At 40.3% G+C, this 26,967-nt stretch overlaps 1 protein-coding gene across 14 annotated transcripts in view; it reads right to left on the minus strand.

The window, feature by feature from the left end:
* The window catches only part of LOC145393515 (uncharacterized), a 1,158,665-nt gene that overhangs the window by 115,634 nt on the left and 1,016,064 nt on the right, over positions 1–26,967 (minus strand). For 10 of the 14 annotated variants that reach the window (XM_080267654.1, XM_080267653.1, XM_080267655.1 and 7 more), the window contains 4 exons: positions 21,662–21,844; positions 15,594–15,969; positions 11,218–11,284; positions 4,281–4,452 (listed from right to left, as the gene is read on the minus strand). In XM_080267654.1, the coding sequence (XP_080123780.1) occupies positions 4,281–4,452; positions 11,218–11,284; positions 15,594–15,969; positions 21,662–21,844 (798 nt within the window). The remainder of the gene's footprint in view (positions 1–4,280; positions 4,453–11,217; positions 11,285–15,593; positions 15,970–21,661; positions 21,845–26,967) is intronic. The other 4 variants (XM_080267659.1, XM_080267664.1, XM_080267663.1 and 1 more) reach the window with 2 other exon arrangements.

Here is a 26,967-nt window from a genome sequence, read left to right on the forward strand (position 1 = left end):
GCTTGGAATCCATTAACTGCGACAGAAGGTGACAAAAGAACTAAATCAAGATCTGACAACTTTATCAGTACAACACAAAGTCAGCAATGGTATACTCATTACTCAAGAGGCTAAATGTAACAACTTAGTGCTGCTAGTCCCTTCTACCAAGCTGCTAGTTACCATCAATTATCTTTTTGTAAAGAAATAAAAAGTAAATTGGGTAATAATACAAACATGAAAATTGCTACACAACCTCTTTAGGTTCCAAAGAGTAAGCATGACGACATATGTAGGGGTATAACGGCAAAAGCAACATACTAAATGTTTCCCTGTGAGCTAAAGGGGAAATGATTACTCATTTCTATAGCTGGCCATTCAAGTAGACACGTGAAATAGACTGCTGTATCACCACAGCAACTGAAATGACTCAAAGATAGTAAAGTTTGGTGGCTTTGGGTCCACTGTCCCTAAAATTTATAACTGGCCTCCTGTTCAAGTGTAACTGACATTCTGCATTTTTTTCTTCAAATTCTGAATGGAGAACCTGTGAGGAAATGGTTGATTCAACAGTGGCTTGTGTAGATAAAAAAAAAATCTCAGATGCCTTTGAATTTGTCCAAGAAAAATAATAGATTTTAAGAAACTTAATTTTTATTATTTATCATTTCTGTTGGTAATTAAGACAACTGAAAGACTATTAAAACAGATGGTGAGGTTCCACTGGAAGTGGTATACGATCCTATCTAACAAGGGCAACAGGCCACATGGTGGTGGTAGGAATATGATGCACAAACAAAAGATGACATCTTCCAGAAAGATTTAATGGGTATTATACTTAACCATTTTGGTGACAGAGGTATCTCTCGACCTGAATAATGATGTTATCATAGGGGAATTAAATGCAAGTGACCTAAATAAGTCTATCTCAGGGTACAAGACACTGGATTTTTATCCCACCATACAGCAAGCACTCTGCAACTCAGGAGAAACCCATTAATTTGCTCCCATGGCAAGTGAGCCAAAGTGTCTTCTATAAATAAGTCTATGGGTAGTACTGTATGCTCAAACTTGTAAGCTATGAAGCACAAAGCATGCTCCAAGTTAATAATAATGATTTTATAAGCAACTTACATATATGGAATGTGTCTTCACTCTATATTATCGCTTACTATACACTCTAACGTGAGAAGCAGGCTGATTTCACTTACTGATTAAGGATTTCAAATGCAACAAGAAGTGTAAAAATAATATGGCATACCACAATAAGCTCAAAGTGAGTAGAAGAACAAGTGACACCATATGCTGTGGGATGGAGGTATTTCAGGGAATATCAGCCACACTCTGATGCAAGAATATATTGTGACTGGTGGATTACAAACCCATTTGAAAGTGTTTGATAAATATCAGTGTGTTCTCATAAACCTCTTGCATTTCCTTTGGAAGTCTGTATTTCACCGCCACCTTCATCTATCACAGATTAAAACAGACAATATCTCCCCTTTATCTCACCCAGAAATAACTGGATTTGGCTTACATCACTATACCATTTCATTGGTACAATTTCTGCCTCATGCTACGGTAAGAAAGAGAGAGAGAGAGAGAGAGAGAGAGAGAGAGAGAGACTAGTACATCGTTTAGTTATACAACTTAAGAGATTACTGTATCAGGAACTTCATCCCATGCCACAACTATTAAAAGGCATTTTATAATCTTTCTCCAAGCTAGCATGGTATAATGTAATTTCTTTTTCTGTACATCTAAAAAGACTGTACTGTACAGGGTGTTGAGTTTCTACCCTATTTCCATTTTCTTACTATAATACAGCAAATGTTAATGTAGAAGAATTTTTCCTGCGATGGCATATTCACAACTCTACTGTTTATTATTTCCATGCAGCGTTCCTGCACATATGTAACTTCAATCTTTAATGTAATAATGAGTTTTCATGACTAAACCTACAGAAGTAATGTAGCTCATTACTGAAGGAAAATCTTTGAGATGTACAATACCTGCATTACACTGTACTCATAAGCTTTTAAATGCTTTAAGTTCTTAGATCCTATTTTTCCGTTTTCACAAGTTACTTTTGAAAAAGTTTTCCTCTGTATCCTGTTATTATACAACAGAATCTAAACTGAATTTGATCACATGTCTGACTCATATAATAACTACATGAAACAATCACCAATAATCTCATGACTACATGTTTCCTGACTGTGATGATGCACTGTGGGAAGTAACAATTACCTACCATGAGACACCTTCCAAATACCACCCTATACTTTATGTAAATAAATTCCCAGTGTAAGCTGATATGATTTGGCCATTAATATAAGCTAAAAACCACGATGAAAAAGAGAGTCTTATAGATTTGGAATCCAGATATGCAGTAAAAAATTATCAAAATTCAATGCTGTGCGCCCTTGGCAAAACAGAAAATATTTTGTGTATGGCTGGAGTTCCTAGTAGTTTACAAAAGAAATATGTTGTGAAAACTCACCTATCAGATAGAGGCTATTCTGAGTCCACTGAGTAACCAATTTTGTACCAGCAGTAGAGCTACTCATTATATTCATATCTTAACATTTTTATCATGCATTCTTGTAATCTGCATCTCACCATCCTTACCACAAGATAAATTACACTACAAACAGACACACCATTTAACTCTTCATAAATTAACTTCTATGACATACAGTACACTACAACACAATACAGAACTACTTAAACTCCTTCAGCCTGAGCATGGCATTTTTATCTTATTCCTGGTATAGACTGACTATTTTATTTAGGTTATGACACTCATTTTCAAACGGGAGAGGTTAGATATATAGTATTCTTTTTTAACCCTCTGCTACAAAAGGGCTTTCAACAGCTGAATATAAATAAACCAGAAAAAGCAAGGAAAAAAAAAAAGGGAGAGGATTCACTACGTTAATTCTGATTATGGTAAGGCTAGTTCAATGAATGAAGTGCCTGGATCATTAATAGGTGATATAGTAAAGCACCCAGTTGCCACAGGAAGGTCATTATATTTATATACTGAAGGTTATGGACTTCACCTCTAATCCAAATAAGTGAGCTTACACAGAAAGGGAAAAAAAGAAAGAAAAGAGTAGTAGTGTATACCTATACTCTTAATCATGCAACTTGTCCCCACATCACTCAGCATAAACCTTAAAAAATGGCACATTTGCATTTAATATAATCAGACACTCATCTTCCTTGCAATCATCCATCATACATGACTGTCAGAGTTTCAAGACAACAATGTGTCCAATCAGAGTGCTCTCAGAACAGTCAATCTTGACAAGGTATTTGTAATATTAGAATGAACTCGTGCTCTATCCTTAACAACAATTGAGAGCTTTTCTTATGTAAAGCTAGTGAGTTGCTTTAAAAATCCTGCTTATATGGCCTGTGAATGGCTACAACTTGCAATTAATATACTATGAACTATCAGTATATCAATCAAAGCTCATTACTACTACAGTATTTAAGTAAACATCTTTCTCAATTATTATATATCAAGATGGTTGGAGGAAGGCTCCACTGTTTCAAGAACTGCCGAGAAATATACAGTACTGAAACTGGTATATTAACCACCAATTTAAGAAATGTCAGCACTATTTTATGCAGAGGAATTATGACTGAGGTGATGGTGATAAGACAATTGTTGTGAAATGAAAGTAATTTATTTAATAAACCAGATTAGAAAAGAAAGCTATTTCTTGTAGATTATCTGCAGATGCTGTTTGACTGTATAGAACGTCACATACCATACAGCTTCATAATTACAGATTGTGTAGTGCCTTTAAAACTGACTACATTTTCATGAATGGGAGAACTATTAAAATATCATATATCTACACAGTGTAAGATTGTGGCGAAAAGACATTTGTAAAGTGCTATAATTTTTAAACTGGCATATAACACTACGGTACAGGATATGACTGCCAACTGCTGTTTAACTTAACACTGTACAGTATTCTGAAATAAGCTGTACTAGTGTGCTTACTGTATCTTTGTTTCAGTAATATGGTCAAAGAGTTCTGTTAGGCAAGGTGGTTCAGCAAAGGGCAGTAAAATGGCATGTCCACTACAACTACATATGAAAATCTGTCATCTGTGGGAAAACTGCATATCAATAAGGAATAGCTACAGTTCAAAAACACCTGATATAGTACTGTTCGGTGTGGTAAGATACACAGTGTGTAACTACAAAAAAGATTACAATTAGAAAAATTATTGATTAAACCTCCATACTGATAACTGAACAGGTTCTGTTAGCAACATACCCGATACTGGCCAGCTTGGCGGCGCAGCTCAATGACTTCCTTATACCAGTTGTTAGGAGACTCACTACCACCTGCAGCTGATTCCTCGCCTTTCACCTTATGAAATTTACCGTCCACATACTGGTACTGGGAGAATGGACGGAACTTCTTGCGGTACTCAGACTTGTAAGCCCTGTTGGAACACACATAACAGCACTTAAAATTTTATCAATCATTCAATGAAACCCTACTATGCAGGCATCAACAGGAGAAATGCATTTTAATGCAATAAATAAAGGCATTCCCCACTATACGATACCCCGCCTTAGCAATGTGAAAAAATCAACACCCTTCCCCACCCATCAATGGCCAGTCCCTCATTATCTGATGGGTTTTGTTTTTTACCCAATTTTGATATTTTGGACTAAGGTTGATTTATAAACTGTTCCTAGACTTAGATTAATGTATTTTAGTCATAGATGGGGTGTACATGGTCATTTTTGGGAATGGTTTACCAAGTTTGATTTTTTCTAAACTTATTTTTGATTTTCAGATTTTGTTTTTGGATTTAGATGAGTTACAAACTGCTTTTAGGCTTAATTTATCTTGTTTTAAAGCTATTTGGGGGTTCAGTTGAGCAAGAAATTTGTTTCTGGACTCATTTAGGGAGGTTTTGGACTTGGTTGGGGGGGATAATCCCATGGTTCAGGGGGGGGGGGTAATCCCAAGGTTACCAAACACATGTCCTCGTTTAACAACATTGAACCCCGGCTCAACGACAGGTTTTCCCAAACGCATCTCATCGTTACAGTGGGGACACCCTGTATGTGTAATTCACCGGGTCGGTCAGGATCACTTGATGGTCGTGATTGTCAGCTTTTTACCCTCCTGGAAGGGAGCTGAGAGCTCATATAGTCCGATCTAAGGGCAAGGCCGTGACCTTCACACACGCACACACTCGTCCCCTTGCTCAAGGGGGACAGTAACCACCCACTTTGTCAGTGAAACTTTTCCCAACCTGAGCGAGGCGCGAACTCCCGTCCACCAGTTGGCAAGCGGCGGGGCCATCATCACACACACGAAGGAGAGGCACGAGAGCAGCAGGAGTGCCTGCAGCAGGTAAGGCACCACCACAAAAGCGAGCAAGTGAGCAGCCATGACGACGAGTGTGCACTTGCGACGAGAGACAGACGGAAAGTGGGGAGGATGCAGGGGTGCTCTAGTGGACGTCGGAGGAATGACGCGCCACAACAAAGCTGTCCCACACCCCCCGCGCCAAGTTCAAATTACGGGCGGGATTTTTTTTTTTTTTTTTTTTTTTTTTGACCATCTTGGGAATATTGGATCCCGGGACGATTATGTCCGGTTAGTGGAGATGTTCGGATATTGGGCGTTCGGATATTAGAGGGATTACATAGATATAGCAGCCTCTGTGGTACAGTGGTAGAGTGCGCGATTCGTAAACGGGTGAGCCAGGGTTCGCGCCCCGCCAGGGTAATAAATTTTAGGAGTGTTCACCTGGCCACATACTGTATTGGCAAACACAAGAGGTGCTGTGGTTGAACCAGTGTCGCTTACAATAAAGTATGCTTGCACCCAGTCAGCTTGCGTGGGCCGATTACTCTTGGTTCACAGACTACACAACATCCAAAGCCACTACAACACTACAATTACACTTACAAGCACTTCTCACCCTACATACAATCTCTACCAGGCAGCCTAAGCCACTTCGTAGAGATACATTGGCTGTATCGTCCCAACTTCGGTCAGGATAGGCTGGTCCTGCAGTGGATACTCAAAAGGCTAATGATGATGATGATGATGATGATGATGATCAGGATACATATATATATATGTATGTATATATATATATATATATATATATATATATATATATATACACTCAACCCCCTGCTATCACACATTCAGCTATCACGCACACATCAAATGCACAACCATACATGCTATCACGCACCCCAAGACCGGTATCACGTGTTGAGTTTGAAGACAGGCTAAGCGAAACTTATTCACACAGCACTTCATACGAGGTTTGCCGAGGATACGATGGTTAATCGGAACGGTAACGAGGTAAAATTCCCGACTATAACACGGGCATTTGGAATGCATCTGAACGAATTCCTGCCGAGAACATGAAGGGCAAAACAGTGACCAAAACCCATTCGGCTCGACAGAATATATCATACTACAGCATTGAAATTTAGCCTAACACTGAATACTTATTAATATTGTATTTTAGAATAAATATCAGTCATTTTGAAACCCTTCAAAAGAGTTATTTCTTATGCCGAAAAAACTGATGTCGATAAAGTAATCACGTGTTTACAACTGAGACGGGGCTCTGACAACAGTGTGATGAACGTGTGTGATAGTGTCCAAGTTTTGTTCCACTTAAATGTTCCTCAGCCATTCCTGATATAATGTACCATGTGATACCCCCTTTAGCTGTGGACACTAAAGAAACGGAGACAGCCAAAGAGATCTGGCGGCAACTAAGCCACTCCCAAGGCTCGGAACCCATCAAACCACCCAAGCCGTAATCCTTATAAAAGTTTGATGGCCTTTTATGTTGTTTAGTTATTCATTATACTGTTATTATTAATATAATAATTTTTATTTCATGTTAGAGGAGAGACTGGGAGGAAATCGTAGGGATAAAGTGGTTAAAAGTTAGAAAAATGGGCCACCGAAAAACCAATTAGACATTTTCCCATTGATTGTTCAGTTCAGCTATCACGCATTCAGCTATCATGCGCGTTTCCTGTGACCAATTCGGCGTGATAGCAGGGGGTTGAGTGCATATATAAATACCCGTTAGACAAGGACAGACTGTATATATACAGTATGTATGTATGAATGTATATATATATATATATATATATATATATAGATAGATAGATATAGTAATCCCTCCACTATCCGACGTAATAGAGCCAAAGGCACGTCCGGAAAGTGGTCCTGTCCGGATAGTCGGCACCAGCCTCCTGGACTGGTACTTACAGACCCTAACCCAGCCTAACTTTGAAAGCCACCTAAATATCTCCCTACCGGACATGCATAGCACCTATTTAAGACCCTGTTCACACCAATAATGGACATGAAAAGGAACCAAAGAATGAGGAATTAGAAGTGACTGTACCTCAGCCAGGGTACTTACATCATGTTTGTGGCTGCCTTTCTAAGGTTTTGGGAGTGGTGAAAATGCTCTTGAAGCATGTAGCCTACAGTAATCCAGTGTTGTGCTGCACTTAATTCTTTGCACTGTGAGTTATAATTGTTTAACACTGCACATTGTTCTTAACTGCACCACTGCAGTTCTAACCGCCAGATAAACTGCCAATTTGCACTCCACAGTTGATCCTTTGCACTCAAAGTTCAAATTTCTTAACATTGCACAACACTGTATATTCCCATGTGGTCTAGAGGCGAGGTATTGCAGTACAGTATATTCACTGTTTATTCACAAAAAACGAGCACGTGTGGCTTCCAGTGCAATACGAATCTTATTCACAATCGAAGTTAGGGAGTAACTGTTGATGTCGGAGAAACAGAGTTGCCAGATCGCAATGGTCACATTACCAATCTCCTCAACTTTCATTACCAAATTTGACTTTTCATTACCAAATTCGTAAAGCTAGCATTTATTCTTCACTAATTATATATACAAGTGGAAATACATGTAATCACTCTCCTTATAATTAACACCATGTTGATTATTTTCACGCTATGTAGGGTAGCAGATTAATCAGAGAAAGCAAACAATCCACCATCTCCATCCTGTGTATCCTCATACATGTGAAAAATCCATTTGGTAATGCATTATTCTGATTACCAAACGAATTGTTCATTACCAAGTGTAATGAAAAATAACAAACGGCAACCCTGACAGGGAAGGGGGGAGGAAGGAAGGGGTGAAAGGGCCATGGAGTATGCAGCTGTTTGGCGCCGCGCGGCAATTTCAAATTATGGGTGGGATAACATTTGGATTTTGGGGGGATTTTTTTCCTTTTTTGGCCATTTTCGGTTCCGATGGTCCAGGCCCACAATGTCCGGTAAGTGGGGATGTCCAGTAAGTGGGGATGTCCGCAAAGTGGGCGTCCGGAAAGTGGGCGTCCGGAAAGTAGAGGGATTACTGTGTATATATATATATAATATATATATATATATATACAGTATTTATATATATACACAGTATATATATATATATATATATATATATATATATATATATACACAGTATATATATATATATATATATATATATATACAGTATTTATATATATATATATATATATATATATATATACAGCAAATCCTCGTTTTTCCGCCAAAACCTTGCGAACTGCAAAACGTTGAATTGTGATGTAAATAATCAATGGGAAAAACAGAGGAGTGTTCTGGTGGGACATGTGTACCTACCCTATCAGAAAGTACTATAACACCATACAGGCCCTACCCAAAATTAAATAAAGAGTGTTTGCTACTGCTAAAACAGCATAACACAATAATCATGTACCTGAAAAGACATTAAAACTGTTATAAAGAGCTGCAACACCAAAAATCCTTACCAGAAATAATGTGAAGACTGGCTTGAGTGGCAAGTGAAGGTGTGTTAAGAGTGGATGGGCTAGTTCCTGATGTCATTAACCATGGAAAAACTGCCACTTTCAACCAGATTATTTAACTTTTGACATCAAAGTAGGTCAACCAAACCCGTCATTTTATGTGCTCTCTTTGTCACTAAAAGGAAGGGAGAAATTCTAACATTATTTTACTCACTGCTACAAGAAAGAGGGCCGTAATATAGTTAAATAGAATAAAAAACTGGTGGGCTGAGTCTACCATCTCTGTATTGGGCCAGTTATTATATTTTCCTTCCCTAAATATCGATAAGCTTAATTTTACATCCATTTCAGGTATTTGTCCATCAAAACAAAAATAAATAGTGTTACGAAAAACATGTGACGATTCTTTGTTAAGAAATAGAAGCACGACACGGCTGAAGATCGTACGTTACGATCACAAACAATAACAAACTCACGTGAGTCTACTGCCCTGCTGGACCTGCTGTATAAAGATCATGGAAAACTGTTGCATAGAAAAATGGACAGTGCCTTGACAGTGCATCGGTACGCATAGTCTACTGAGTGTCGGCTGCCGGCTGGGGGCATTGAATTGTGGGAAAATTCGCGAATTGTGAGAGAGCTGGGAAGCTTTTTTCTCGTGTGAAAAACGAGGTGTCGAAGTAAAATGCGTCCAAACACGAGGACTTACTGTATGTGTGTGTATATATATATATATATATATATATATATATATATACTGTAGAGAGAGAGAGAGAGAGAGATTTATGAATGTGCAGAGCATTAACTGGCGAGTACTGTTGTCTGTGCATGATTATAAGGATAAAGTAAATTTTGTGTGAAGGACCACGTAATACAAGTCAGTCGTAAAGTAGACTGAAGCAGTGTCTCGTGCAGATTAGCACCCCCCCTTCCCCTCACGCGTCACTCCCTACCCCCCCATGTCTCTGACATCAGATACACTGTTACCAACACTGAAAGCCGCAAGTTATATTGCCTCTCGCTCAGGGGGGGTCTTTTTTTTTTTTTTTTCAATGAACACCCGTACTTATCCCTAGTGTACTATGACTGACAATCGTCAGTTTGCAAGTCTGCCATGCAGAGTCCTATGACTGACGATCGTAGAAGGTCTGTCAAAAACTGCCGAGCACTATGCCAGCCCCTTTTATGATGTAAGTGGTTCCTACCCAATCAGAACAAGGGGATGAGGTTGTGGGAAGGATGATCCCACCCCCTCACAAGGACTGTGGGGGATCCCGCCCCCCCAGCCATTTCTCCACTTTTCCCTGGCTGATTGGATAAAGCCTACTCTCCCCTCCCACCCAAACCACTCACCAACACCATGTCTACATCATATGGAAGGAGTCTCATGCCCGCACCCCCCTGAGCCCCCCTCCTCCGCCTCCCTCAACCTGCACTTTATACTGAATGATGAAGCAATTACTTTGTTATGATAGCTTTGTGTGTGTTTCCTCCCATAATACCTTCCACACCACCTCCTCCGTACTGCAGGTGCGTCTCATTCCCCCTCATCCCCACCAGCAACCCCCCACCCCACCTCCACCTTCCTCCCTCCCTATCTTTTTTCCCTAATATGATGCGGTAATTTCTCTCTCAAGAAATTTTTTTTTCTTTCTCTCATGCTGAATCCTGTACCTAGCTGCACCAACAGAAACATATTTTACATTATTTAACTGATTTTGGTATGGTTCTGTAGCAAAAATTAGGTTTTGCTGAATTTATCATGCTTGGTAATATAATTCTTTTTGCTTTCTTTTTACTCTCATGCTGACCCCTATACCTACAGTAGTTTCATCAACAGAAGTATATTTTACACTGATTTCATTTATTTTGGTAAGGTTCTCTAGCGAAAATCAGTTTTTTTGCCGAATTTTTCCAGTTGGGACTTTTTTTTTTTCTTTTTTTAACTCTCATGTTGACCCCTACACCTAATTTCACCAATATAAACATATTTTACATTGATTTCATTGATTTTGGTAAGATTCTCTAGCAAAAATTAGGTTTTTGCTTTTTTTTTTCCTTGCTTACCGCAAGGGGGGCCTTTTATATTCTTTGACGGGCAGTTTTGTGACCATTAAGCCTATTGGACTGGAACTGGCATTTTCAGGTGCGTATCCAAGCTCTTCATATCAGTAAGAAAAAATTTTACCTAGGTAAATGTTGAAAAATCGATCCCGAACTACGGCTGGGGTGGAACAAAGCTTCAGAAAAATGTGGCTTTTAGGGGTTAGTTCAGTACTGAAGACACCTAATCATTCCTAAAGGAAGCAGCTGTGAGCAGTCAGTTGTGTTTTGTAGTATAGTATTAATGAACGTACAAATCACCATAACATTACCTTTTTGAAAGCTTATCATCTTCACCAAACATTGTCTCGCCACCAATAATGCGGTCTGCCTCAAGCCCTGTAAGTCAGACAACAGAAACAAACTCAGACTGCTAGACTTTTATACTGTACAGCAAAAAGGTTTAGCTACCATCCAGGAAAATAGGGATGTACGCTACCGGTATAAGGAATTTAGTTGTTCAATCTCACAATCTATTATGCCTGGGATATTTACTGAAATCCTTTACACACTTAAAATTCATAAATTGAGAATGCAACAAAAATAAAATAAACAAATGAACATCTTGAGGTGTTTTTATGAATTCAGAATCAGCATAAATAAAATCATGAAAATATATTGTCGAGCAGCAAGGATACAAGATAACAAGGGTGACCATGCCATTTTCTGCACACAATTACATTATTGTATCTAGTTTTTAACTGATGCTGCTTTCCTGGTTTTTACTGCTGGTACTATTACCAAATAATTTTCAGGATTAAACATAAACAAATGATTTCATTAAGACATCTACTTACTAGTCCTACTTGTTAAAACATAAGGAAAGTACTAAATATAATCTGCAAATAAGAAGTTTAATTTTGGGAGAGAGTTATGCATGCAGTACTTCTGGCGCTGGAAGTTCAGAGGCTAAATTTTCAGTGCATCTGTAAAACTTTATCCATGCTATTTGGTGTTAAAAGACAAACTACATCACTGTTGTGCCACCAGATACCATACCACGTCACTTAATACAATCATCATACACAGGAATCTACTATCATTATTTCTGGTTAACTGTTACATGAAAATATGTTAGTAAGAAAAGACAAGTGCCAGAAATTGAAAGAGCATCATCCATCTACAGAATGTCCTAAATATTTGCTACAGCTAATGCAGTGGGTTAATTAGCATTATCAGCTACAGGGCATGGAAAAGTGTTAAAGTTAAGAGATATGAAGACATGAATGAGGGCTACTATAATATCTTATCCCTAGTGTGTGTTTCCATGCACTACTTGTAATGTTGAGCTGTTCCAGTGCTTCACAGACCACCACCAGAGCATCTCGCTGCTTGATGTGAAAATGTGCAGTGTATGTACACTCTTACTTGGTTCAGGGTGGGATGGCTGGTATTAGTGGACGGAGGACCTCTCTATCAACTAATCACAATGGGCTTATGTATTAACATTCTTAAACTGAACTCTGCATTAACATCATTTACCCACTAACTTGAAGGGCCAAAATTTTTGGTAATACTGTACTGTAAATATGTAGTCACTATAAGTTTCTACATACAGAATAAAATCTGTATTCAAATATATGCTTGACTTACTATGGCATATTATCCTGAAACCACTGAGAGTTATAGCAGAACAAGTAGCACTGCATATTCCAACATACAGTAATGACTAGTATGTTTGTTCATAACGTATAAAATTATCCTAAAGTGCTTCAGTAATAAATAAATTTAAGCTATTCTAATGTTGTACTGTACTGTATGCAATGCAAACCATCAGGTGAAATTTCTTTCTATCTCAGTTATTATATGGGGATGCCACATCTTTGATAAGGTACTGTGGTAAATAATCATAAATAAATAAAATGAACTTTATGAAAGCTAACTATAAATCTCTTACTGCTGTGAAGTTTTGCATCATGTGGTAACAAAAACATATCAGCTGCTTAAATTTAAAAGTTACGTTTACAAAAATATGTTACCTTACTTGCAGTACAATAAAAAACATACATGTACCCCTAATAACTGCAATTATGGTATACATCCTGGTATGTGACTTTTAATGAGTTACTATTCTGTGAGGCAGCAATAAAGCCAAGCCAATTAGAAATTGCTATTCTCATTAAAAAAAATATTATAAATAGAACAACTACAGTACTGCATATCAAGCAATTATATGCTAGATATAAGACCACTAAAGATTTTTGTTTTTTCATAAAATGAGTAAGCTTCATGTACTGTACACCTGGCCCTCCACATTCGTAGATTCAATTTTCGTGGGCTTCGAACGTTCATGAGTTGTCCCTCTGTGGAGCCAAGATTTCGTTCAGGGCCGCAAAGTGTCGCTGTGTGGATGCTCGTGGGTCATTTCACGCCAAAACAGGCCAGCACCGAACCACCGTGCTCCCGCGTTCCTCTGTCTCCCCCAGTCTGTGTCCTGCCACTGCTGCATTTGTTCCATTGCCTATACATTGCCACGCCAAGTCCCCCTTGATCTTAGTACTGTCCCCAATGACTGTGCTCTCAAGTGTTCAAGGGTAAGAAGTGCATAACTTTGTACTGTACAGCCATACCCAATCAAAACTTATTTGTTATTAAACTTTTTTATACAGTTGGTCTGTTATTATTTGTGATATTTTATGCTGCTTTCAGATCCCAGATATTGTTTATTATGTAGAGTATGTGCACATTTGCTAACAGGTGGTGATTTGCAGCTGTAGAGGCATTTTGGGGGAGAGGGTGCCAAACATTTGCGGAAATTTCACTTCCGTGGGAGTCAGTGTCCCATAACCTCCGCAAATGTGGAGGGCCTACTGTACTGTAAACAAAATACCTGCAAGTGTTAACAAACATTACTTCTTCACCAAATGATGCCAACTTCACAAAGTACAATGCAACTAAGTAACTTTGCCTGAAGATACCTAAGCATTCCCTGATTATGCATACTAAACACTGTACAAACATGTATGTACTGTGTATTCTATACAGCAGCTTCCATCTCTACCTAAGTTTCCTCCAAACTATCTGCAGTAAATAATGCTCTATGAAACTTTCTCCAGATGACCTTACCATGAAATTAACCAATGGTGGTAGGTGGCGGCGACCATTATCCACTTACATGATGCCGCGCTGCCTACTTCTTCCTTCACCTCTTGTCATTCTTTTTCCGCGTCTGCCCTCCACTCTTCCTATTTCTCCCATCTTTCCTGTCACTTTTTTCTTCATTTCTTTTCTGGTAGCTTTACACTGAGTGACAAGCTTAATGGTTTCTCATACGCTACGATGCCATTTACAACGCTGGGTGGTAACCATATAACCAACCCATAAGTGTTCCCTACATGTCAGCAAGTGAGTTGGTGGAGGGTTAGTGCCCTTCCCTGTAAAACAACTAACTCAAAAGTCTAATGGCTACCCCTTACGGGATTAAGGTGTCTGGCTATAGATAGATAAACAGATGGGTCACATTAAGCAGAGTACAGTCATATGACTGACTGTGTTACAGTATTACAGTCTACTGTATTATTACAGAGTTGATGAAATACTGCACTGGTATTCACGTAATGTTAAAAACAGAGGTGACAGGCATAAAAAAAGCCTCGGAATACAATATGAAAATAGCTGTGAACCAGAATCCTTGTCACTGACAAAGAACAGCAGTTTATGTATATGTGATGAATCTTATAAACTAATGTAATGTATATCAGCAATACATTTATGTACATGCATACACAGTGGGTATGAAAACTATCTTGGCAAAAAAATCCTGCAAATTTACAGTGTTTGTGATGTACTGAGCGAGCAGCCATTGATCCCTATATAACGTAATATTGCAATTGCATTGTACTATAACTGAAGACTGAAGCATTATTTTAGGATATTTGATATCAAGTTCTTTAGGTGAAGCACCTGGTTATTATACTGCTTTGCAAATCAATTATGCCTTTTAACTATCAAATCAATTAAGCCTTTAATTACCAAATCATTTACTTCTGGGAAAGAGAGGAATGAATGCTTTTCATAAACTCCCCACAGGTTGTAAAATGCAACAAAACAGGGGAAAAGTATGGCCATGAAGCTTTCTTTTTTTCTATTGGTGTAGGGATATGGAAAACCTACTGGTCAGAAACTTTATAACTACTCCAAAATACGAGGAACAATGAACTTGGGGCTTCCTTCTTCTGTGGATTCAAGGTCTCAGAGATAACCAGGAACAATGCCCTGGATCTCTACCCCTGTACTCAACAGATACTTATTACTAAATAGGATTCTTGAATTACAAAACCAACTTCAAAACAGTGACAATTAGATACTAAAATACAGAAAATATATTCATGCTATCCAGAACAATTGGTGATGAAAAGGTCTTTTCAGGAAGCATAACACCCATGACTCACCCATGAATTAAGGTCATCCAGAGAAAATTAACTACTACCTATACTGGTACTGGACATATGCATTCTTTGAGCTACTGGACATACTCATCATCTGAGCTACCTTCCCTGTGGTTTATCTGTTAATTACCTCCCTCTCCATGAATCTAACATTTTCCTTTACTTTGTGCAAACTTTTCCAAATTCACAAGCTTCCACAATAACCTATCCTCCCACAAAATAAAGTATGAGTGTGTGTGGGTGGGTGTGGACGTGTGTACCTTTGGAGTGTCGCCATGCTACTCCATCAGAGGGGGTGCGTCGGTGGCCTCGGTGCCAGTGTTGGGTTGGTGCGGTGGTGTCGGGGCCGGGAGGTGGGGGGGCCTGGTCATGCTGCTGCTGAGTGCCGCCCGACGCCTCAGCAGTGCTGCCGGCTGCACTTCCTCCTCCTCCTACCTCCGGCCCCGCTCCTCCTCCACCGTGTATGCGACCCATCGACTTGGACTTACGAGGCGTTCGTGGCTGCTGGTCCTCGGCAGGGTGGGTGTTGTTAGCAGCCCCGTTATCAGTTCCTTCAGTTCCTGATGCTGGTCCTGGTGAGGCTCCTCCGGCTACTCCGTTTATATTCACTTGAGGCTTTGTGGACTGTGGTGGCGGCTGTGGAAGAAAAAGAACATTACTAAATGTTTCAGTTGTACTTGCACTGCAAAAAGGGATCATCTATAATCAGAAATATATCAATAGCAGAAATTATGAGCAAAGAGTTTATGCACTCAAAGGACAAATCATAATGCAGTACTTCCAACAAGGAAAAAAGCAGGATGTTTTGAGCAGAAAAATGGAAAAGGAAGTACAAAACATCAACAAACTACTGGATGTAGCACAGCTGTATACAGTACAGTAACTCAAATATATACTGTATATACATTACTGAGAAGCATTCTAGTCTGTTTTTACTTAGTCTTACCAGGTAGGACTCAACGTTCTCAGATATATTGAAATTGGCATATATTAAAAAAAAAAAAAAAAAAAAAAAGGTCAAAACAATGTCACCACACCATTCATTAAAGATCACTGGCATTAACTGAAGTACAGTACCATAATGTTCTTAATTACTGTACAGTATGCTACAGCATACAAATTCTTAATATTTTCACACACACACACACACACACACACACACACACACACACACACACAAAACCTAATTATACCGTGTAAAACTGCAAACATACAATGAACCTTGCAAATAAAATTATACACTGTACTGAAATCCTATTCCATACATTCACTGAAAAATTTAAAATATTGTAATTAAGCACATATATTAAAAGTCCCTTCTGAGATACATTCAAGTACTTTCACAAGTACCAAACATCACAGAAGAAGACTATACACAGACTGACACAAAATTAAAAAACAACATGGTACTGAATGCTGACGTGTTATGTTCTTTCTTACTGTTTTCAGTATGATTCTTTTCCCTTTGTACTCCATATCTCTGGAAACCTGCTCAATCAGATTATGAATTCCATCCATTATACACTGCTTATTCAATCTCAAGTCCTGATTAAAGCATGTTTTTAAAAGAATATTCAGATTCTAACATGAGTGGGCATTTGCATTACAGTGCAGTACTTACCAGACCATCTTCCAAAGTAGATGAGTGGATGTTCCAGTTTTGTGGTTCAAAACTAATGATGCAGTGTGACAAAGTTGTGCTATGTTCCTATGGTTGCCACTCTGTAGACTATAACTATATGGATGAGCTTATGGGAGAAGTCAAAACATGAATGCGGGAAACAGGAGAGAGGACGGCGAGGATCACATTTTTTTTTTTTTTTTTAATGCAAAGAAGAAAGAGCCAAAGGCCAGTAGCCTGCAAAGTGCTCCCTCAAAGAAGAAACAAAAACAAGATAACAGGGAGCCATATTCAAGAGCAGCATTTTTTTCTTGTTGCTTAACCATGTTCTGCCTGTCTGAGCAGCCCTACCAGCCACTGGCAACTGCCTCTGTTGGGTCATCCTACAGGTACAGTACATTCACTGTGTAGGGAACTGGCACCCCCTGGTGGCAGATAGTGCCTTGCCAGGGTCAGACCAGGGTCCTTCACCACGGTGAGGAGCAGGGAAATATGTACAGTATTGACTCGTGGGTGTTGAAGTTGCTTCACTCCAACCAGGGTACACAGTACCACCATACAGTATGTAAGCTCCTCATCAAGCAGACGCAGGGCAAAACACCCTGAGGCCTTGGTACTAGGGAACATAATGGGCCCCTAGCCTTTGTATGTACTAGAATAATACTATTTTGTCCCCAGTAAAAGAAGACAATTGCTATTGCAAATCCTGATGAGTATCCTTTGACTTTTTGTATGAGATAATCAATTTTATTAGACCAACTTCAGGTATTACTGAAGATTCAGTACTAATTAGTATATTCTTGGCTTGTTTTCTGGGTCCCCCTTTGGACCAGTTCCTGGTGTTTGGTACTAATAACACCCACCCCCTTCTCAGATCCTGATATTAAGTTATGGGCGTGAAACACCGTTATGGCATCTAGAAGAAACGTCTACTTTGATAGGTGTGCAAATGAGACGCCTGAGGAACAGATGTGACTTGCAGAGATTGGACAGGAATCTTGTGAAAGTTGTGAGTAATGATATTAACTACTGTCACATACAGACTTAAATGATTAGGGTGCCTAAAGGGTGCAAGTATGTTAGTGAGGGTGAAAATATGAGGAAGCATGGATGGCAAGTAATAACTAGCTTGATCTGGAAGTGAGTTAGGAGAAAACATGGTAGACTACATACTACATACTGACAATAAAGAAGTATAAAAGTTGATAAGTCATACATCTAGATGGTTTATGACGGACTGCACTCCTTTTTCTTTTTAATGGCAGTTTAGAGACTGGCTTTAACTAAACTGGTTTGACAACAACTTAATAATATAAAGCACATTAGTGTGAAATGGTTTGTCCAAGGAGGAAGTTTAGAATTCTAAATGTCCGAGTGATAAGTGAATGGCTGCACGACCCATTACACTGGGCACTGTGACAATAACTCTACTTATTTCCCACTAAAACGTAGAGTGGGAGGGATCCAGAAAAAGGGAGAGGAAAACACAGAAGTACAAGACATATCAAAAGAAAGCCCACAGAAATGGACTATACATTCAACCGCTTATCCATCAAGCTACTGAAATTTGGGGGGTCCACCCTACATGTCTCATGATCCACACAAAATAATATTGTTCATCATGGCTGAGGGATACAGACCATGCCACTAAAGGAGAGAGAGAGAGAGAGAGAGAGGGGGGGGGGGCAGAACCCATCATGGGCACATCCATACGTAACGATACTTCATCTGCGCACATCCATTTCACTGATCACCTTTTGTTCCTTCAACTTATGAAGCTTTCTTTTCTAACACGTTCAGCTATATCCATCCACTTTCTCTGCTTCCCATACCATACTTTACCCTCAAAACTCATTAATATACAGTACAGAACTCTGTGTGTGTGTGTGTGTGTACACTATATATATATATATATATATATATATATATATATATATATATATATATATATATATATATATATATATATATATATATATAAAACTATCTGCATCATCCCATCCGTATATATTTCTTTATACTGTATGACCATTGTCTTTCAATGTACTGTAAGTACACCCTCTTCTATCCTTTAATTAATGGGTTTTGTTACCCCGCTTCCATCAATCTCTGCATGTCTCATCGTATTCTGCTACTGCACCCCATATTTTTATCAGTGGCATTAAAAAGAAAAATGCTAATGCCATTCCAAAGTCTTACATCCATACAACGATGTGGCCACTCACTTCCATTCAGTGCTGTTCTTGTAGCTTCTGTGCTCAGACCTCTATTCCATATCACAGTCTTCATAACACTGGTCACTACCTCCAAGGGCCACAATATTCTCCACTTCCTTTAAACATTAACCTGTATTACTGAACCTAGGTGGACTGTCTACATTCTTTTACCAGCCAGACTGAATAACACCAAATAACTACCCAGACTAAACAAAAATTACTTGCCAGCAAGAAACTTGCATCAGGTTACGAATGAACAGTAAGAAGCTCAACAGCATTTAAATAATACTTTCATTTATCTGCTATCATTAGTATTAAAACAATGGTAGCAATGGTAACTTTGTACACCATCTGGTCATTTGCTATGACAGTGCTCGCTAAAAAAGAAAAAAAGAAAAGAAAAAAAAAGTTAATACCGAAACCTACAAAGAAAACAGGAAGAAAACGGGAATAATCTTCCACTCCTAGATGAGCCACATTTACTTTCAAGCCATCATATGCCGTAATTATACTGACAAAATGTAGATACAAACATCGTCTTCCTAGTGTAGTAGAAGAGATGATTCAAATGATCATGGTTGTACATTTACAGGTTTGAGTGCATTCCTTAACAGTAATTTGTACTGTTAACTTAATTCTGAAAATCGGCATGGCACTAAGGATAAAGGGTAACGTGATATTTAAAATACCCTCAATGTGACATACAACTACTACTTTATTTCACAAATTAATCCAGAACACGGCTGCTGATCCCGTTGCTTGTCGGGAGCAAAAAATGTACCGTACTTACTGATCTTTTAATTACCGTACATATGTGACATCATATTATCACGCTGTGTTATCCATACGATTTATATTAGACATTTAACATATTACTTCATCAAAGGTCACCAGGGAAGCCGACACGCTGCGTTTACGATACAGGAGTCAATCAAGAGTTCAAAATACCTCGAAACAACCTTTTACCTTGAGCCCCAGATCATGAACGCCGAGCTGTCCAAGTGTTCCTTGTAAATGTCTGTTATGAACACTATACCCATGCACCTTAATCTACCACAATGAAAAACAGTATTAAATGGAAAAAATCTGTCACAGCGTCACGGTTTCTTTGCAAGTTATTATTAAATCTGTTCAAATGTAGTTTAACATGACTAAATGAAAGGGTTGTGCTCTCTGTGCCGTATAGGTCTGCCCTCGATGACTGTTTTTCGTCCCAGTGTTGGGGCAGGTAACTGGGCTGTTCATTTTTCTGGGTTATTTTAGTCAAATTACCGTACCCTACTACCGTACACCAGAGACCTTATACTCTACAGGTCCGAAACATGGACGGGTATACCGTAACCGTAACATTATCTTATGATATACTTCTTGAAGGAAACTCATATCTTGATCTCTCTCTTCAAAGGGTGTAGGGTTGGTTGTACTGTATTGTGGGTGGTTCTGAAGACGTCAAGGCACCTGTTTCTTTGCAATTTATTCCGCACTTTACCCTTAAATATCCTCCTGTATGTTACTGATCCAAACTGTATAGCCTAAATATTAAAACGACATAACATACATCAAAATGTTAGGCAGTAATATGTACAATATACCACTATGCAAAAGGTGCTACGTTGCCCATTAGATCATCTTCGATACAGCCCGTACTCCAAGCGCTATCCTGACCTGTCTGTCCTGCCCACTCTTTCCGTGTTTCTCCTCCAGCCGCTGAGCAGGACCCTTTCATGTCAACAAACTGTCCTCTACCCTCCTAGCCTCTCACCCATTATCGTTCAACACTGACACGTGCTCTACGATATTAAGACGCGAGAGCATCTTAATATCGTAGGATATTCGCTAAGGATATTCGAAACGAGGTGCTCTAAGAGGTGCTCGTATCCCCGTAGACTCTGGCGAAGTCCCACATCAGATTTTTGTTCTCTCGCCTCTATTTAGTATATCTGTACTTTTTTCTTCATCCGTCGTCTAACGCAAGGAATAAATATTTACAGATGCATGCATTTAACAACAGAAGTGAAACGCACTTCGATATTTATACATAGGCCTACAAGTAATGATGGGCATTATATGCAATTTTCCTCACCAACTAAAGGCTGCGTATGAATGCAACTGAAAAATGCATGGCACTACTAAAATTATAAAAGTAGTTATGTATATACATACAGTACTGCAGAAACTTCCCCATCAACTACTTTAATCCTTATTGGAAAACAAACTACAAACCCGTGTATGGAAAGGCAGACAATATTACAATGTATGAGATAGCAAAATTATAGCACTGAACAATGACACTTGAACAACACCCGGCCGGGTCTATGATCTATGTAAGAATAAACTCTATGCCTGGGGGTGGATGAGTGGGTGGGTAAAGGACTGCAGCAGGTGGCAGGGCAGATGCCACCACCCTACTTGCCTCTCTACCTTACGCTACTGCCGAAGGAGCCAGGCGGGGAGTCAGGTGAGGATGGCCGTCCCGCTGACAACACATTACCTTTTCCGCCTCGAGGAGCGGGGCGGCCTCGGGGCCCCTGGCGGAGGGAGGCCTCCTGACCCAGGCATACTGAGTCTTGTATTCTGACACAACAAAACTATCATCATCTAGGTCTCTGCCTAGGGGCCCCTCGGAACGACTGCGGTGAGACGGCTGTAGGAGGCGGCGACTGCGCTCCTCAGACTGCAAGGAAAGGTGAGCTCAGGGCCCAGGAAACACACGCATACACTTACAAACTCAAGGTATTCCTCTTATCACTGAGTTAAGGTAAATGGGTGTTGAGAAGACCTGGTTGGCAGGCAAGGTGATAACAGAGGCCTAGCCCGGTGCTGGTGTGCCCAACAACACTTTATAATAAGTTTCCTCTGATTCATGACACCATATGAATCTTGTACTATGGACAGTATTCTCGTGAGGTTACGAGGCTTTGTAGCACCTTTTCCGTATGGATTAATTCTGCTTTATTACTGTTACATGTTACTTCTGACTTCTTTGTTATTTATCCATTAAACTGTTAAGGAAGAGGAGCGGGAGAACCTCCTTTACCGACGAGGATACGGCCCAAAGAACGCACACAGAAAATTAGCACTGCGGTAAATTTACACAATGGGGAGTGAATGCAGCTGGAGTGTGAAGTGGGGTGGAGTAGACAGTGGGGTGTATTGTGGGATGTGAGGGTGGATTGGGGAATGAGGTATACTGTGGGGTGAAAGTAGAATGGAAAATGGGGTGAAAGTGGAGTGGGGAGTGGGGTTTATTGTGGAGGGCGCAGGTGGAATAGGAAATGGGGTGTACTGTACTATGTGGGTGAAGGTGGAGTTGGGGTGTGTTGTACGGGTGAAGGTGGAGTGGGGAGCAGGTTGTTGTGTGGGAAGCGTAGATGAAGTGGGGAGTGGGGTATATTGTGGGGGTTTAAGTGGAATGGGGAGTTAGGTGTACTGTAGGGGAGTGAAGGTTGAGTGCTGGGTTTGTACAGGTGGCCGCTGCTTCCCACTATGATCAGCCCCGGTGCAGATAAACAGTGGGAGGTGGGGGCAGACCTCTAGCCCTTAGTGTAAAGAGAAAAGTGCTGAGCTCGTACCTCGTCAATTTAGGATGGTTTCTGCCAATATTCTTTCGTACGTTATTTATTATCTATAAATTAAAAGGATGAAAGTGGCACAATGGAGACTACTGGGGTGTAATGTGCAAAATATATCGTTAACGCAAATGCCCGTGAAAGACTACTAACGCCGTGCTTTCGCGCTGCCAGCTACGACCTGCGACTGTCTGGGATGTGACTGGTGAAGAAATATCCTGAACGGTTAAACTGGCACCACGAAAACACGACTTAAGCTACCAAGAATGCGTGGTCCTTCATGGAATTAGGAAGCTGTCTAACACCTCTTCCTTAGAGAGTCATTCAGCACAGTACACATTACTTTTCCCTTACGAATATCTATTTAACATGGACGCAGACTGCAAAACTTACACAAAGATCTGTATTAAACCCCATGCAGAAATTAACTAGCATGGAGGTCCTCATTAACCTACGAGAATACGGTTGACATCACCTTTCCTCACACCACACGCTGCTGACATATATATGGCTGGAGAAATCACAGGTAATGACCAACATGAACATTTTCAAAAAAAAAGTCAAGAAGGGGTAACACACACTACAATACCCTTCCACAAGTCCAAACGTTTCTCTCTTACATTACCTTTCAGTGGTAGGTCTGTAAATTAGGCTGAAAATTCTGATACTATTTACAACTTGTGTATTGTGACCGTATTACACTACACCTTATTTACTACCAATCTGAAGGAAGCGCAGTGGAACACCTTCACTGAACTGGGCCAACTCTGCCTTTATTATAAATGAAAATGAAAGCTCTTGTGACAAAAATACAAAAGGTTGAACAACTGGATGGAAGTATACAATAAAACAAACGCAGACGTGCCACACATTCTCAACTGAACTGTTAATATGCTAAAATAAATCACACGGATACATTACAAAATACATAATTCATATCTGGTGAACCAAATCCAAGTATTGTAACAGATGACGAAATTTTATCTCACTTCAGTTATCAACAAGGTCTTGAGCATTTCTTAGCGGTATTACAATCACAATGAGATGCAAAGTGTAGCAGAAAAAAAAAAACTATTCAGCAGCAATCATACAGTGGCTTCATGAATTCTATTGAACAAACATGCATTACCGTACAATGGAAAGGAAAATAAAGTCTGATGAACTATGCTAGCTTCCCCCCCCCCTCTCTCTCTCTCAAGCCAAGTATGCAACACCCACACACACTCAATTTAAATAAAAACCTAACTCTGTTCTGAAACCCGAGCTGTAAATATCTGTAGACCTTCAGCATAAAAAAAAATATATATATATATATATTCCGTGACGTAAGATTTATTATACAAACATTTTCGGAGCCTTGTGTTTAACTTGAGTAACCACACACAGCAACCATAACGCTGGAGTAACGGAATTCAAAAACTTCACGGCCATACTGTGTGTGCTGTGGAGATTTTCGAACACCTCTCCCTTAGCGACTTCTTCTGCCAATAGCACCTCTATGTCTCCTTTTATATTACAGATGCAAACTATATTTAAACTACATTAAAATCGAATAAGTAGCACACAAAAGCATGTTTCTTAGGGGAATCCAAAATAAATCGCCAAGGAAGAGGTGTTGCGAAGCGTCCTCAGCCACGACCCTCAGTCATGGCGCCAAAAGTTATAACATACAATCATGACAGGCTGAAATTCAAGGCGACATGACAACTCTATCTTGTGCAGTATATCAGAGAACCTTGTATCATACTCAGACAGACGCATACCTCACCCGCACCAGCAACTCTCTATGAATGGCGTGTATAGCGAAAGAATATGACACGAATAGACACGAACATGACACGCGCCGTCACGACGAGAGCGAGTACTCCTTCGTCTTCATAAAATACGCACGAGATCTCAAGTAGGCTAAATTTATGGTCTTGGGATTTTGTATTATAATATTATTATTATTATTATTATTACTGTTACCACTACTTCTACTACCACTACTAGATTTTGTATTATTATTATTATTATTATTATTATTATTATTATTATTATTACTACTACTACTACTACTAATAATAATAATAACAATAATAACAATTTTATTATTATTATTATTACTGTTACTACAACTAGTACTACTACTACTACTACTGTTTTCAGACATGTTCTCTGTAACTCATTCGCTGTATTAAGGGTGTGATATGGAGAATAAATCGATAACGTGCAGGTGTTGCGAATTCCGCCTTGCCAACGGGAATATGGCTGAGTGGATCCTAAATTCTTGTCTCCGTCATCCCGTCCCTGACCCCAGATGACAAGTCTGTGTGTGTGTGTGTGTGTGTGTGTGTGTGTGTGTGTGTGTGTGTGTGTGTGTGTGTGTGTGTGTGTGTGTGTGTGAAAGGGGTGAAAACAGTGATATGAAGCGAGAGGGAGGTTGTGAAAAGAGGAGGGGGGGGGAGCATGGAAAAAAAAAAAAAGGATAGGAAGGAAGAGAAGGAAGAAGGCAATAAAGGGCGCAAGGAAAGGAGGAAGTGGAGGGAGGGAGGGAGGGAGGAAGTGAAGGGAGGAGAGGTGGATGGGAATCGATATGAAAAGATGGAGCAGAAACGAGAAAGTGGGGAGTGGAGAAAAGGAAGGAAAGGAGAATAACAAATAAACACGGTAGGAGAAAATGGTAGGTGATTTGAGAGATCATGTGGAGGAGCAGGGAAAAGTAAAGGACGGGGAGGGGGAGGGAAAGGGAGGGGTGAGAAAGAGGGGGGAAAAGGAGAGGGTAAAGAGAGCGAAGGGGAAAGGGGAAGAGTGCGAGGGACAAGAGAAGAGGGGAGGGAGGGACGTGGGAAAGGAAGGGGAGGGAGGAGAAGATGGGAGAAAGGATGGGAGGGAGACTAAAGGAAAAGGCGGGGAAGATCTACTGGGAGGTAGGTGAGGAAATGGGGACGAAGGTTGGGAGGGAGAGGGAGAGGGAAGCGTGGTGGGATGGAAAAGTTGGGAAAGGGGGTGCAATGGAAAGCAGGAAGGCATGGAAGGAAGGAGGAATGCAGGGAAGGAAGAAGAAATGCAGAGGAAAAATGATGATGGAAAAGGTAAAGGAGGAAGGCAGAGGAAGGCAAAAAGGGTGAGAGGGAAAGCAAAATATGACAGAGGACGTGAGGGGGATGCAGGGGGGGGGGGTAGGAACGTGGCAGGGGGTGACAAGGCAACGAAAGGGGTGTAGAAGGGGAAAGGCATGGCAGAAGGGTGGCAGGGGATGATGTGAAGAAGGCAAAGGACTGACTAGATGTGAAAGGTTTGACTGACATTACAATACTGGATCATGGCACAGCAACATCACAGACACTGCCCCCCGCATAGCAAGGATAGACATGAAAATACAGACAGATACAGACAGACAGATAATAAAATAGGTTCCAAACTCACTTACAAGCATCAAGGACACGGACACGGACACACACACACACACACACACACACACACACACACACACACACACACACACACACACACACACACACACAGTGGTAACGTTCCCGCTTGCCAACTGGTGGACGGGAGTTCGCGCCTCGCTCAGGTTGCGAAAAGTTTCACTGACGAAGTGGGTGGTTACTGTCCCCCTTGAGCAAGGGGACGGGTGTGCGCGTGTGTGAAGGTCACAGCCTTGCCCTTAGATCGGACTATACGAGTTCTCAGCTCCCTTCCGGGAGGGTAAAAGCTGACCATCACGACCATCAAGTGATCCTGACCGACCCAGTGAATTACACACACACACACACACACACACACACACACACACACACACACACACACACACACACACACACACACAATCGACCGAGGGATGACAGAGGGGGGCAGGGGAAGCCAAGATAAGACAAGGCAAAAGCAGGGAGTGGCCATGAGGCGGGAAGTGCCAAGTTAAGGCTAGTAAAAACAGGGGTAATGACAAGGTGACAAGATCAAGCAGAGGTAGTTTGGCTGGGGTAAGCAGGTGAGGCAGCAGAGGGGGAGGTAAGAAGGGGAACCTGAGGATGGAGGAGAAGTAGCAGGAGGGTAAATGCAAGAGGAACAAGAGGAAGAAAGGGTGAGAGCAGAAGAAACAGCAGCACTGGAAGCAAAGTAGGAGAAAGAAAGGAGAAAATGCAAAAGGACAACCAGCAGAGGAAGCAGGCGAAGCAGGAGGAGGATAAGGTGGGGAGGAAGGACTATAGGAGGAGGGTGGAAGTAAGAGAAACAAAAATAA

The sequence above is a fragment of the Coenobita brevimanus genome, chromosome 24 (assembly GCF_032717465.1).
Source record: "Coenobita brevimanus isolate Jiangsu-jjx chromosome 24, ASM3271746v2, whole genome shotgun sequence".
In the NCBI taxonomy this organism is placed as follows: Eukaryota; Metazoa; Arthropoda; class Malacostraca; order Decapoda; family Coenobitidae; genus Coenobita; species Coenobita brevimanus.